This window comes from Vombatus ursinus, unplaced genomic scaffold, assembly GCF_900497805.2.
Source record: "Vombatus ursinus unplaced genomic scaffold, bare-nosed wombat genome assembly UNPS02014945.1, whole genome shotgun sequence".
NCBI lineage: Eukaryota > Metazoa > Chordata > Mammalia > Diprotodontia > Vombatidae > Vombatus > Vombatus ursinus.
Window position 1 is genome coordinate 15,809,622 of NW_020954723.1, and position 14,475 is coordinate 15,824,096.

The 14,475-nt window shown below is 38.8% G+C and overlaps 1 protein-coding gene across 2 annotated transcripts in view; it reads left to right on the top strand.

Moving 5' to 3' along the window:
* Positions 1–3,518: 3,518 nt before the first annotated feature.
* Positions 3,519–14,475, top strand: part of SEL1L (SEL1L, ERAD E3 ligase adaptor subunit) — a 77,921-nt gene continuing 66,964 nt past the window's right edge. The window contains exon 1 of one of the 2 annotated variants that reach the window (XM_027844754.1): positions 3,519–3,616. In XM_027844754.1, coding sequence (XP_027700555.1) covers positions 3,541–3,616 — 76 coding nt within the window. In that variant the 5' untranslated portion in view covers positions 3,519–3,540. The remainder of the gene's footprint in view (positions 3,617–14,475) is intronic. The other variant, XM_027844753.1, reaches the window with a different exon arrangement.

The following is a 14,475-nucleotide window of genomic DNA, read 5'->3' on the forward strand; positions in this document are numbered from 1 at the left end:
TGAAAGTAGAACTTGGCAAGAGGATAACATTGGAGATATACATTTGGGAGTCTTTAGCATAGGAGTTAAAGCTGAAGCTGTGAAAATGGATAATTCTAAGACACTACAAAGAGAGAAAAGCAGAGGCCCTCAGGAAAAGCATATTAAGAGGGCAGAAGAGGAATCAAAGAAGGAAAAAAAGGATTAATCAAAGAGGAAGAAGGAGAACTGGAATAGCATAGTATCAGTCAAGCAAAGAGAGGAATGTTTCAAGAAGGTAAGAGTGCTCAAAAGTGTCAAATACAACAAGAGGAATCAAGAAGAATGAAGACAAAGAAAAGACAATGTCCATTTTGGATTATGTCTAGCATCAAAGAAATCACTGACAACTTTTTCTATTATAGATTCAACAGAGTGATGGGACAGGGAGGGAGATGTTAAAGATGGAGTAATTGGAAAAGACATTTGTTCCTAAAGTTTGGCAGTGAAAGGAAGGAAGGTTTTAGATGGTAACTAGAGGGCACCAAAGGGTCGAATTAAAGATTTTCAAGATAGAAGAGACATACAAAAATTTGGACCAGAGAAAGGAGGTCATTTATCCTCCATTTGACTCTTTCTGGGAAATAGAATTCTCTCTTTGCATTGCTTTTATTCCTGTTCTACATTCTCCTCACTATGTCCTATAATTTTTAGGAGAGTGCACACAAACAGGCCCTGAAGAAATCCTTGTGGAATACAAATGGGAAAAGTATCCATGAATTGGATTCTCTCACCATGGCACATATCACTTTGATGTCATTGAGGAACATCTGCATTTGCTCTTTGAAAATGATTTTTCTTGTCAGTTCTTGCTTTTTGAATTCAGTTTCTCTGTCCAGGAAGATAGCAGAGTGAAATCATTATAAATATTTTCCTTTTTAGTCGTGTTTTCCTTTATGGTGATATTTTTCTTCTCATTAATGTTTTCCATGGCACATAATGCTTTGATTTTCTTGAGGATTGTCTGACTTTTCTCTTCTGAAACTGTTTGAAATTCCAGTCTTTGTTTCTCATATACAGTTTCTCTGGTTCTCCAGAGAGATAATAGAATTGAATAATCATCAAAACTGTCTTCCTCTTCAGTTATGTTTTCCACTTCAGTGTTTTCCATGGCCCATATCTCTTTAACTTCATTATAAAATTTCTGTGCTCTCTCTTGACAAGCTGTTCTTATGACCAGCTCCTGTTTTTTAAATTCAACTTCTCTGATTTTCCAGGTAGTTGCCAGAGTTGAAACATCATAACTAACGTATTCTTTTTCTGTGATGGATTTCAACCATGTCTTCTGTGGTAGCTTCATTGTTTTCCTTGTTCAATGCATTAACTGGTTTTGTTCATTGTTTTCCTTTTCTTCTTCTTCTCTTTTATTGTTTAAAAATATTTCTCATAAAGTGTATGGAGGTCTCTGAGAGACAGGAGGGACACTAGGAGAAATTGTGGAGATCTTGAAAAACAAAAGCTATTAATAAATTTTTTTGATCTAAAAAACATTATTTCAGTAGTCCAGGTAAGAGGTGAAAGCACCCTAAACCAGGTTGAACAGTGTTTCTGTGAGTTGAGAGAAAAGAATAAATGCCAGAGATATTATAGAGGTAGAAGTGCCAAGATTTGAAAACCTATGTGATGATATATAGATATAAGTGAGGATGGGCGAAGAGTCAGAGATCATTCTGAGTGCTGACAGCTAGACAGAAGGTAGTGTTCCCAAAAGAATTAAGCAAAGTTTAGTGAGAATTCTGTCTTAAAGAACATAGAATACTAATCTCCCAAACCATGTTCTTTGGCTGGCTAGTTGTTACTTTCTTAAATGTATGGGTGGGCTATACAAAAGTAGGGTGAGGTTGGGGTTGGTCTTAGGAGTTTTGAAAAATGGTCAAGAATAAATCATCATAGCTCTACTATTACTGAGTAGAAGGGTGCCTATAATCAAAATTCATCTTAGATAATTTATGTATCCATTGAGCTATGTATTCATTGGGCTACACCAGAGCCCAAGCTATTATATCCCAATAATAATTATCATCACTTCAAAGGAAAATAGGGTGAAGGTCACAGAAAGAGCCTATAAAAGCAGTAAGCAATTTTGGGGGAGAAAGGAGCTATTTATATAGAATGGTAAGTTTTGGGACCAGACAAATGGCCTACAACGTAGATGATAGGAAGCATCCTGGTGGGGCTAAGTACCAAAATATGAGATGAGATGACTCTGGTAGGTTAGTTTCTATTGCATCTTGGAGGTCACCCTAGTCCAAGCCCCCTCATTTTGCAGATGAGGAAACTGAGACCCCCGTTGTTTTTTTTGTTTTTGTTTTTTGTTTTTGCATTTTGGAGTGAAGCATAGCAGTATGATGGAAAGAATTTCACATTTGGAGTCTGAGGAACTACTTTCAAATCCAGGCCTTGCTACTTACTACCAGTATGACCTTGGGAAAATCAGTTCACCCGTTGGGGCCTCAATTTCCTCATCTGAAAAATGAAGGGGTTGGTTTTCGGTGCCCTCCACGATCCCTTCCAGCTCTAAATGTATGATCCTTTAATTAAGCAGAAAACTCTGCCCTCAGATTCTTCCCTGGCAGTTGCCATTTTTCTCCTTTAAATTCACACCGATCTATCATTTAAAAATAAAACAGGAGTGAAAAGACTTTTAACGCCCCCCCTCCAAAAGCATCCTTTGCTGGTGTAGAGTTTTCGTGATGATACATGTCCTCGAGTATGAGTGATAGGTGTCTTCCTGCTGCCGCAGTGTCAGCTCAGGTAGGTAGAGTAAAAAGCATGTGTGCGTATGCCTGTGAGCTTAATACATTGTAGATACTCGTCAGCCTAAATAAGAACAGGAGTGCTCTGCTGTTTGTTTTTTTTTTATCTCCCACCTCCCCAACCTTACCCAACCCCAACACATTTTGGGGTTAGAGTTACTCTCCACTGTAAGGTGCCCAGCCTAGTTGTCAGGGATGATCCTGCCCTTCCCAGCAACATTTAAACCAGCACCCTGCCCAACACCTTTAAACCGTGGTTCAACCTGTACTGCATTTCCCAAGAGGCCGGCGCGAGGAGGTTCACGAAAAGGCATTATGGGTATTGTAGTTCGATCCCGTATCTGCTCTTCTGCCTTTCTCTTTTTCTCCGGGTGCCTCGCCCTAGCTTTGTTGAGCCCCGTAGCTGCCAATTAGCTGGGGCCATGTCGGCGCGTCCGTGACCCAACTAAAGAGGCCGGCGTGCAGGACGGCGCGCCGCGATTGGTGGCTGGCTGACCCTGTGGGGCGGGACGATAGGGCGGGTGGGGTGGCTGCGGCGATTGGCCCCAGCACCCGACAGGATGAGAAGCGGATTGGCTACGCATCAGGGTTGAGGGGCGGGACGGGAGGGAGGGTGCTCCGAGTGGCCGGAGCAGGAAGCCGGGCGACAGCGGCTGATCCTGTGGCTGGGGAGGCAGCAGCGGCGACAACGAAGACACCACTGTTGACGGGAGGGTGGCATCGGCACCTGGGCCCCGGCGGCGGAGGCGGCGGCGGCGGTGGCAGGATGCGCGTCCGGGTCAGGCTGGCCCTGCTGCTCTATGGGGCGCTGATGGGCTGCGGCTCGATGTGGGCGGCTTCGGGTCAGTACCCGCCCCCCTGCTCTGGTCCGAGATGAGGGACTCCGGGGCCGCCGCCTCCTGCCGCCTCCCCCCTTCTCGGAGGCCAGGCCTGGGCTGCGAGGGGGACCCACCAAGAAGGCCGGGCTGGCGGCGGGATAAGGACCCTCTCTCTATCGGTCCTGGCCCGCCCCAACCCCCGCCTGGAGGATTCCGTCCCCACGCGCTCCCCCTACCCTGTCACTCCTTCCCTGGCTTCGGTTGACCCGGGTTGTGAACGCTTGGGATGTGTAGGGGCGTAGAGGGGCTGGGGGTTACAGAGACTGTCGGGGCCGGGGGGGAAGGGGGGTCCTGGAAGAGGCTGGAAATGGAGGCCTTTCCGACGCACCCCACACTCACACGCACACACAACCCACATAAACACCTCACTCATCCTGCCTCAACAGCTGGCAAGGGCACACATCCAGGAGTAGCAGGACCCCTGCAGCCCCCACCCCACTGGCTGGGTTGCTCTGGGACCCAGGAGGAGCAGGAGCCAAGCTTACGTGCTTGCCTCTTGCAAGGGCCCTGCCTTAAGCATTAAGGATACTCCAGACGTCAGGGCACCCCACAGTTTGGGTTTCCAGATTTTGTGTAGCTCGCGCTCTATGAGATGTCACTTTGGAGAAAGGGGACACCCAGTTCTAGTAGTTAACAGTGTATTGGTTGAGTACCACATGTGCTGGCTCTTTTCTAACCTTTTTGTGTCTTGGGATTGTTACCCTTGTTGGTTTTTTGTTGTTGACTGAAAATGAGGATGGGGAATCGGATTAGGAATTGCATATCTGAATGGCTTCAGGTTTGTTTGCGGTAAGGTTTAAGGAAGAAATTAGTTCAGAATGGGTGGCCAGTTGTTTTTGATGTTTTGATGTGTGGCACTAAAAAAGGCATCCTGAAGGAATGTCTAGAGATCTGTTTTGGTCTCTGCGCTTAGAGTTGTTGTTCTTTTCTGTTTATCTACTTTGGGGCCTTAACTGGAATTTGATATGCCTTTCAAGACCCTTCCTCAGTTGCCATCTCTGTAGGACCTTCTTAACGTATGAAAGTGTTTCTTGCCTAAACTAGTATAGTGTAATGCTAGAATTTCCATCAGGTTCTATAAATAAATAATAATGATAATAAATCTATATAGTGCTTCATATTAATCTCATTTTTAACTGTAAAAATAATTTTCTCTTGTCTTCTGCAAGAAAATTCATAAGTAATTATTTGGATCCCCAAATATCTGGCCTAATTCTAAATTGTTGCATTCCCTTAATTATTCTGCTTCTAAAATGAAAGTTTCTATTTTTAAATTCTATTATTGGTGTCTTATATAGTTTGATATCTCTCATTTTAAAAATGGACTACACAGTCGACCTTCTTATATAAATGAAATTATGTGACACATTGTCATTATTAGGACACGGGCCTTGAGTTGTTTTTCAAATGATATGTGAGGTTTGCATTAATGACCAGGTCTTGCCTTTGAAATCTTTGTCAAATGGAGTATTGTAGTCAGTCAGTATGCATTTATATAGCACTAAAATCTAGGCTCTAAGCTGGAAGGAAATCTAGGAGAAAAAATTTACTCCACCCTCAGGGAGCTTACATTGTTATGGAGGAGAATTTGCAAACAACCATGTATATAACAAATAACCAGTAAGAATTTGTATTGTTGAACTCTGGTTCAACTGATACTTAACCTGAAATGCTATAGTCCTTAACTTTGTATCTGTGTGAACAGGATGATTTTCAGTAAAGGTTTTTTGTCCTAGCTCCTAGCACAAGCAGTCAGTCAGCACTTAAAACCATGGCATTTGGATCATAGGAAGGGAAAGAACCCTAGAGACTAGTTCAACCCACTCATTTTACAAATAAGGAAGTTGAGGCCCAAAGAAGTTAAATGATTTGTCCAAGATCATACAAACAGTAAATTTCAGAGCTAGGATTCAAATTAAGGTTAAGTCTAAATCCCTTCTTCTTCCTACTGCACCACACTGTTTTTGCGTGACAGTTACATAATTTTCTTAAAGGGTTTATGACAGGCATTAAAACAATATAGATATTGCATGTTGGAAGATAACTCACCAAAAAAATCAGTTGTGTGCAAGATAGGTAAAAGCATTTTGAATAAGATTAAATCTTACAGATTATCGTCATGGTAGAAATTTAGGTGACTTTTGCTTTTGTTTTGTTTAAACTGCTTGTTTATATGGCATTTCACCCCTTTTTAAAAGTTTAAATGCTCAGATGTTGAAAAAAATTGCATACCTCTCTATAGTCTAATTGTAGGTGTTCTGTATTGATCAATTTTATATTTCTAATTCTGTACTGAAGAATTAAAGTGATACTGTTATCTGGTACCAGACACATTTTTGGCAACTTAGAACATGGTCAGTATTCAAAGAGTCATTTGTCATTTACAAATACTAGCTAGAATGTCTTTATTCAGAGACAGAAGTGTTTTTATCCTAAGTAGTTTTTTTTAAAAATAATAATATTAAATAATTTTAAAGCAGAAGGTTTGGGGTTTTTTTTCTTTGCACTGCCACAGGCACTGATAATTTATGGAGACAGAGATTCTTCATCTTAAAGAGTTACTTGTGAGTTATTTTTTGTTTGTTATTATTGTTAAATGTTTTCAGGTTTTTTTTTAAAGTTGCATTTAAAGGCCAGCCCTTTCCACAGTCAGCCATTTAGCAAGTAGGTTGAAATTTTAGAAATTTGGGAGGTAGCATAGTACAGTAAAAAGAGTATTGACTCCAGAGTCAGAGGAGCTGGGTCCAAATCCTGCATCTTATGCTACCAGTTGGTATGACCTTGGATAAGTACTTAACCTCTCTCTGAAAGTCAATAAGTATTTATTAAGCTCCTACTATATTCCAGGAACTGTGGGGTAAGCCCTGTTTCCTCATGTATAAAATTAAAGAGTTGGATTCAGTGTTCTGTGAGGGTCCTTTCAGCTCTAGAGCTGTGACCTAATGAATTAAGATATCTCTTGTCTATCCATAGAGTTGGGAATCTGTTAGCTTTTTAAAAAAATTTGTTAATTGAATTTGTTAATATTTTAAATTTGTATTTCAAAGTAGTTGGTTTCTTTTGGAGCATTACAACGAAAGATGAGCTTCAGTTTTTTCAGAAATGCCCAGCCTAAGGTACCTGCCTAAATAGCTGGCAACTGCTTATCTACTGTCTTTCTTATTGTTGTTGTTCAGTGTGTCTGACTCTTTATGACTTCGTGGACCATAGCTGTCCACAGGGTTTTCTTGGCAAAGATGCTGGAGTGGTTTGCCATTTTCTTCTCCAGTGGATCTTTTTGTCAGGCAATCAAAGTGACTTTGTCCAGTGTTACACACCTAGGAAGTATCTGAGACTGGATTTGAGCTCAGGTCTTCCTGACTCCAGGTCCAGTGCTGTATCTACTGAGCTACTAGCTGTCTTTCTTAGATCTTTGCTTTATTATTTTATCTAGCTATATTTAAAGTAATTCATAAAATGATTTGAACTGTCCTCCCAGTGATATTATTTTTTAATATTCCACTGAAATGACTGAGCATCAAATCTAATTGTCCCTGTCCCAAATGGACTGCAGAAAGTGTAAGACCTGCATAAGCTAACAGTTCACAACAAGGTCCTGGAAAATGTTGATACTTGTTAGCTGTGGAGAATGCAGCAACTTCGTAAGATAACTTAGGACCTTTGTTCCATCTCCCTCATCTTACAGAAGAAAAAAACTGAGACCCAGAAAGGGAAAGTAACTTGCTGCTAACACACGGTTAACAAGTGGCAAAACTGGGATTTGAATCAATTAAATTTGATATTGTTTATCTTAGATTTATATACTGACTTTCCCGTCTCCCAAAGTGCTATCATTAACCCTTACAGTATCAGTATGAGGAAAGTAAGGTGGTATCCTTTTTTTACATTGTGGGGAACCAAAGCACAGGGAACCTTATTATTTAACTGAGGTCAGTCAGCAAAGGATGGAGGGATCTCTTTTCTTCTACTAGATTGTTCAGTTTATCGCCTCTTTCTTTTTAAAGTCTGTATCATTCAATTTAATTTATGTGACAAATAGATTAAATTTTGATCACTTTTCTCTGAAACCATATCAACAGCATTATGCTGCTTTGCTAAATGATGTAAAAAATGTATATTTCCCATTTTACCAAAGGAAAATTTCAATTTAAAAAAAGAATCTAAGCTTTTACCTATGATGAGGTATGCTATCATGGATGTGACAGTGTTGAATGGAAAATCAGTAAGGATTAATTGAGCATGTACTAATCTCTTCTATGCCCTAACTTTTTTTTTCTTTTAGTTTGATCTTTCTAATTTCTGATTAACTGTAATGCTAAAAAACTAATAATCTGGAGTCTCTTTAACTATTCATCAAAAGCATTGTCTTTTTTAAAGGGTCCCTCCTTTAAGAGGAACTCCAATAGCTTCATTCACCCTTTGAACATATAATGTCAAAAGTTATCAAGTAAGTCACCATAACAGAATGTCTACTTGTTTCAGAGAGAAAATAGCTTATGCTTTGTGAACAGTCTTAACATTACCAGCTGGAGTAAATTTCTTTCCGGGTTTTATAGGTTAAGATCTGTCAATATTTTCTTTACCTGAAACCTGTTACTACTTAGTTGTTTCTAAAAAAGAGGAGCTGTGCACATGATGCAATAGGGCTGAAATCTGGTAACAGAAACTACCTTGTATTCATAAACAAATTTTCTCATTGTGACATCTTATATTTAGCCCACTAACTTTTTTTCCCTTTCAGTAGCTAAGTACAGTTACTTATTTTAAAGCATATTTACCATCATAATAAATATACATAATAATTTTTAGTGAATATGTAGGAGATATACATATTCATAAGGAATAATCCAAAAAGTTGATTTAAAAGTTTGAAAAATATAGATAATTCTATTTCTATGCATAGTGCCACTTTTATGTTCACTGAATAACCAAGCAAGAAACATATTTTTAAAATATCAGTAAGCTACAAATTATTTGGAATACATGTTAAACGCAACAAGTTACAGTGATTAACTTTTCATCTTTAAACATAAAGAAACATAACTATGTAACTTGCTTTGATAGCATGTAACTCAATAAAATTAGCACTGTAATTATTGATCAGATGCTACACTTAAAAATAAAATTTAGACATTTAAGAGTACATACCTGAAACTTTTCATTTTCTTTTCCTTGATGAGTGAAAAGGTGAATATTCATGAAGTTGCTGAAAAGCTTTGGCCAAAAAGAAATTTATTTTGAATAAAGAATCTTTCTTTAAATATCCAAAGAGAAGCTGAAATGGAAAGAAAACATTTGAGTTCCCCCACACTCACACTTTTATTTAGCCTATTGTTTTTCCTTGAATCTTATTGTTAAATTTAACCTTTGGGATAATTTGAGAAGAGATCAGATTGAAATTGTGTGGGAGGGAGCATTTGATTTTGGCAAGTCAATGACAATATTATCCATGTGTTATGATTACATAATCAAAAGGACAAAAACATTGCTTAATCATTGTGATAAATGAGAACAGTAACCATCATTTGATAATACTAGTTCCATACTTCTGTTTTATATACCATAAACCTCAATTATTCAGACTTTTCCAGCTGGTTTGTTTGAGAGTAATGTTAACACCATGTAGTGGAGTGGCACTTATATATAGTACGTAATGGATAGGTATCTTCAGGTAGACTAAATTTATGACAAGAATTTCCTCCTGTAAACTCTGCTTTTGATAACTCAAACCCAAAGTCTATTTGCATTGTGGTATTTTAGAGCAATGTTTCCTGAACCATTTTGGCCGTGGAACATTTGGGAGCTCAAAAATATATTGATGGAAGTTGTAACTTTGGTTCCCTGGGAGGTACTAGGAATTTAGTATGATCTAGGAATAAAGAAGGCTATGAGGAAGTTTTTCATATTGAAAATTTTCTGTACAAAAGTATTTTTGATAAATACTTTAATAGTTAAGATCTTGATTGGAAAAATATTGGTAGAAAGAACTTTTTTGTGGGCTTTCAGCACATGGCACAGAATACCAGGGTTTGATGGAACTTTGAGGAATGCTGAAAATTGGGAATTGCATTGCAATGAGGACTAAATGACAGCTTTGATAACAAATTTTAAAATTTCAGTGGGGGTAGCTCTTGGAAATCCCATTTGTTCATCTAACACCAAGATTTTTAAAAATAATCAAAATATGTTGCCCCAACTGGTCAAGACTTGTTTAAGACTATTTGGGGAGGAACCCCAAAGACAGAAAACTCCTGTTTGTTTTGACAATTTTACTGGGCAAAGAAAACAGACGTTTTGGACAGTGAGCCTTTGCTTGTTGGTTACATAAGAGCAGGGGGGGAATGCATAATAACTGAAGGAAACAAGAAGTAGCAGGAAAACTTGGGAAGAATAGGAGAAAGAGAGGAAACAGGATCAGAAAAACCAAAGCAGTCGGTTTGAATCAAAGAGCAAATGCTATTTCTCCTTGACTGGAATTGTTACTTATTTAGAACAGACTATTGATTTCTTAATAAAGAAACCAACAGCAGGTCTCTTTAAGGTGGTAAGTATGTTACTGTTTATTACCAGCTTTTGGTTCTGCTCCTGCAGTATCTAGAGTACAATTAGTAAAAATGCACTTTCTTGGTTGTTTAGTGACTCCCCATATCTATGCAAATAGAAAAGTGAAACTATGCATACAAATGGAGTTATCTGTATTTTAAAACCTTTTTGCATCAACTTTTTTTATTCTCCATGTGAATACATACATTTCTTTCTATTTAGTTGCCAAATATTTGTTATGCATGACTCCTAAATATATAAAGATATTTCTCTGTGGTCTTAACTTTGCCTTTGAACTCTAGTCCTATATTACTTACTACCTGTTGGGTGTCTCTACCTGCATGTCTCAAAAAGCATCAATTCATCTTGTCCAGAATGTCTCATTATCTTCCCTAGTGGGCACATCTCTTCACAAAATTGCCTTAATTCTATTAAGATACCACCATTGTTTGAGTCATTTAGTTGTGCCACATCTGACTTATTCTTGATTTCTTCCTCCCCATTCCTTGAGCCCTATCTGCAGTAAGTTGCCAGATCTTGTCAATTCTACCTCCATAAGTCTCTGGCACTCATCCCCTTGTCCCCACTCATGGCCACTACCCTGATTCAGGCCTCTTCTTTCTGCTATTACAATATAGCTTCTCAATTAGTTCCTGCTTCTGGTCTCTCCCCTCTTCAATTTGTGGTCAAATCTGACAAGTCATTCCTGTATTCCCAAAATTTCGGTGACTTTCTATTGCCTCTGTTATAAAATACAAACCCATTAGCCTAATAGTTAAAATTTTTCCCTTGTCTGCTTTCCACCTTCCCTACCCAATTTATTTCATATTGTTCCCCTTTGTTCTGCATCTAGCCAAACCTGCCTGTTATTTTGTTCCCCAAACTCAGCATTTCACTTCCTGTCCCAGTGCAGCCCCAGTATAGTGTCCCATGTCTGAAATGAACGTGTTACCTTTCTTCAAGGCCCAGCTCAGATGTGATATCCCAAAGCTTTCCCTGTCTTATCCACCCCACCCTAATGCACCCCAGTTTGTTCATTCTTTCTCTGGTGATGACTTTATATTTATTTATCTGTGAACATGTTACATTCCTTGGTAGAATGTAATCTCTTTGATATCATGGACCATTTTAATTTTGTTTCATCTTTATACCTCTAGCACCTAGCACAGTGCTTAAACATAGGAGATGTTTAACAACTATTTATTCAATTGTTGAACTATCTACTGTATGAAATGTATTTTGTTAGTGTGTAGAGGAAGAAAAAAGATCCATGATCCTTTCTGTCTTGAGGAACAGTTACTGATAAATTTAATGAGTTGTAAAATGTTGATAAGCAATAGGGGAAACTAATTTTACTCCAATCCGAGTGGATCAAGAAAAAGAGGAACAAAGTCAAGGAAGTTAATTCTGTAAACACCTTAATTTTTGTAGTCTTGTGTATTTGTGTTTCAATTTATATTGTATTAATCTTGTACATATCATACTTAAAGGTAGATTGTAAGTGTTTTGAAGACTGAGACCATATCTTATTTGTAAGACAATATCTGCCTCCAAGATCCAATGCTTGCACTGCCTTTAGTTAGTAGCTGATAGATGTTAGAAGGAATGACTAATTGACAATTTGTCACTTAGGGTATGTAGGAAATAATGAAATTAAACCAGAAGAATTGATTTGACTTTTGTCTTACCACCTGTGTGGTGATGAGGCACTTCTTCTGGGACAGTAAACATTTGCTGAATAAATTAATTTTAACCACCTCTGGTGTTGTACTAGGTATTTAATGAATTAATAATAAAGCATTTATTAAGCACTTACTATGAGCCTGGCACTGTGTCAATGAAAATGCATGCTAGACAGCTGCTGCCCTCAAAGGATTTACTTTTTTTTTTTTTTTTGCTCTTTTTGTGTGGCAATTCGGGTTAAGTGACTTGCCCGGGTCACACAGTTAGTAAGTGTCATGTGTCTGAGGCCGAATTTGAATTCAGGTCCTCCTGGCTCCAGGGCCAGTGCGTTATCCACTGTGCCACCTAGCTGCCCCAGGATTTACATTCTAATGAGGAAAAATAACAATGCCAGGCTAGAAGTGTGTGTATGGGGTGGGGGGGGGGTATTGGAGGTATAAAGAAAAATAAGACCTGGATTCTGCCCTAAAGGGCAAATCTGCCCTAAGATTATATTCTTAGGGAGATAAGTTGTTTGCCTTCCCTTCGAAATCATAAAGCAAAACAGAATACAAGAGATGTGGATGAGATGCAGTGACCTTGACACCTGTTGAATAGCAGGATCCAAAAAGATTTCAACAAACTAGAATGAAGATGTGAATATGAGTTTAAATCTAATGGGGGTAAAGTCCAAACCAACATTAAAAACCTACTGTGTGGAGGGCATGAGGTTCAACCTGACATTAGAGAGCCATTCTAGGAGTGAGGACCATCTGGGTCCAGTTCCTACCTCTGACACATGAATGAATGAATAAATTTTTGAAGTATTTATTAGGTGCTTGCTATATGCAAAGTACTGTGCTAAGCACTGGGGTTACAAATAATAATTATGGCTAGCATTTATGTATTGCTTTAAAATTTGCAAATATCTCATTTTGTTCTCACAACAACCCCAGGAAGTAGATGTTATTATTATTCCCATTTTACAGATGAGGAAACTGAGGCAGACATCAGTTAATGATTTGCCCAAGGTCACATAGTAAGTGCCTGAGGCAGGATTTGAACCCAGGTCAAGTCCAGATCTCTAACCATTACATTACTTAGCTGTCTAGAAAAGAAAGACAGTACTTACTGTTAAGGTACTCACATTCTAATATTTCACACATATGGAAGGTTTCATCTGTAAGTCAGACAAAAAGATCCTATGATCCTTAGAGTGCGCTGGCAAAGCAGATGGCAATCACTCTCCTATAATGTCATTTCTACTAATGAAATCATATCAATTTCTGATGTTGAACCATTTTACAGTGCCAAGGACTGTAGTGGCAAGAACTTTCTTTTCTGGGACTTTAATAGCTGTGGCTGTAGCACCTGAAAGAGTAGTTGCCATCTCCACAGGGGTTACTTTCCTAGGTGATGGCTACAGGCACTGGACAGGAAGCATTGCTATTCCCAAGGCTCTTGGGTTCAAGGTCCTGGGTTGTCTTCTTCAAGCTCTGATGGGAGATGGTTGTCGTGGTGATAGTGGTGGTGGTAGTAATGGTGTGATTTGCCTGGTATATGCTGCTTCTCATCTCTCCTTCAGGGTACTTCGCACTTCAGCTGGACTGGATTGCCTACGTATTAACTGTGTAACCTCGGGCGAGTTAACTGGCAATGCCGTGGTCAGCACTCTTAAAACTGTAAAATACAAAGTAATTGCCTATCTGCATCAGGAGAAGGAGTTTCTTTACTGGGAGTTCCCTAAGCCAATGAAATTGTGCCACGTCTTCCCACCTCTCATCCCCCTCATCACCCCCTAAAAAAAGTAGAGTATACATAAAGTATACTAGTGTTCAAGGAATCAAGTACACCAATATAGGATTGGACAGGCACAGCTCAAAGAAGATTAACCAAAAAAAGGATTTTAGAGACTGTAAGTTCAATATAGCATGACAGTAAAAAGAATTTAACAAAATGCATTAATAGATGTTCAGTGTCTAGAGTGAGTAGTGTAACTATTTGTATGTATCCTATGTCCATTCACAATACGTTTACAGTAGTGTGTTCAGTTCTGGGTACCACATTTTAAGAAGGGCATTGGTGGGCTTTAACTTGTGGAGACCATATTATGTAAAAACTCGTTGAAGAAACTATATTATTATGTGTAATAGCTGAGTATGTATATTGCTTTAAGGTTTGCAGATTGCTTTACATATTTTATTTGAACATCACATGAAGTGGGTGTCACTGGTATTCCCATTTTAAAGATGAGGAAACTGAGGCCCAGAAAGGTTAACTAAGATGGTCACATAGCTCAATAAGTGTCAAAGGCAGAATTTCAACCCATGTCTTCCTGGCTTCGATTCCAGTATTCTGTCCCCAGATGCTTAGCTTGGTGAAGAGAATGCTCTAGCATTGGGGAAGAGGAGATAGGGAAGGTGGAGAGAATATAGTAGCCAACTTCAAATGTTTGAAGAATCACGTGTCATATGGAAGAGACATTAGAACCCAGAGGTCAGGACTATAGTAGGAGCTATATATAGGTGAAATTTGCAAAGTGGCACACTTAGGTTCACTGTGGAAAAAAAAAGTTTTTAACAAATAGTTATCCCCACGATTTGACTGTCTTGGTTATG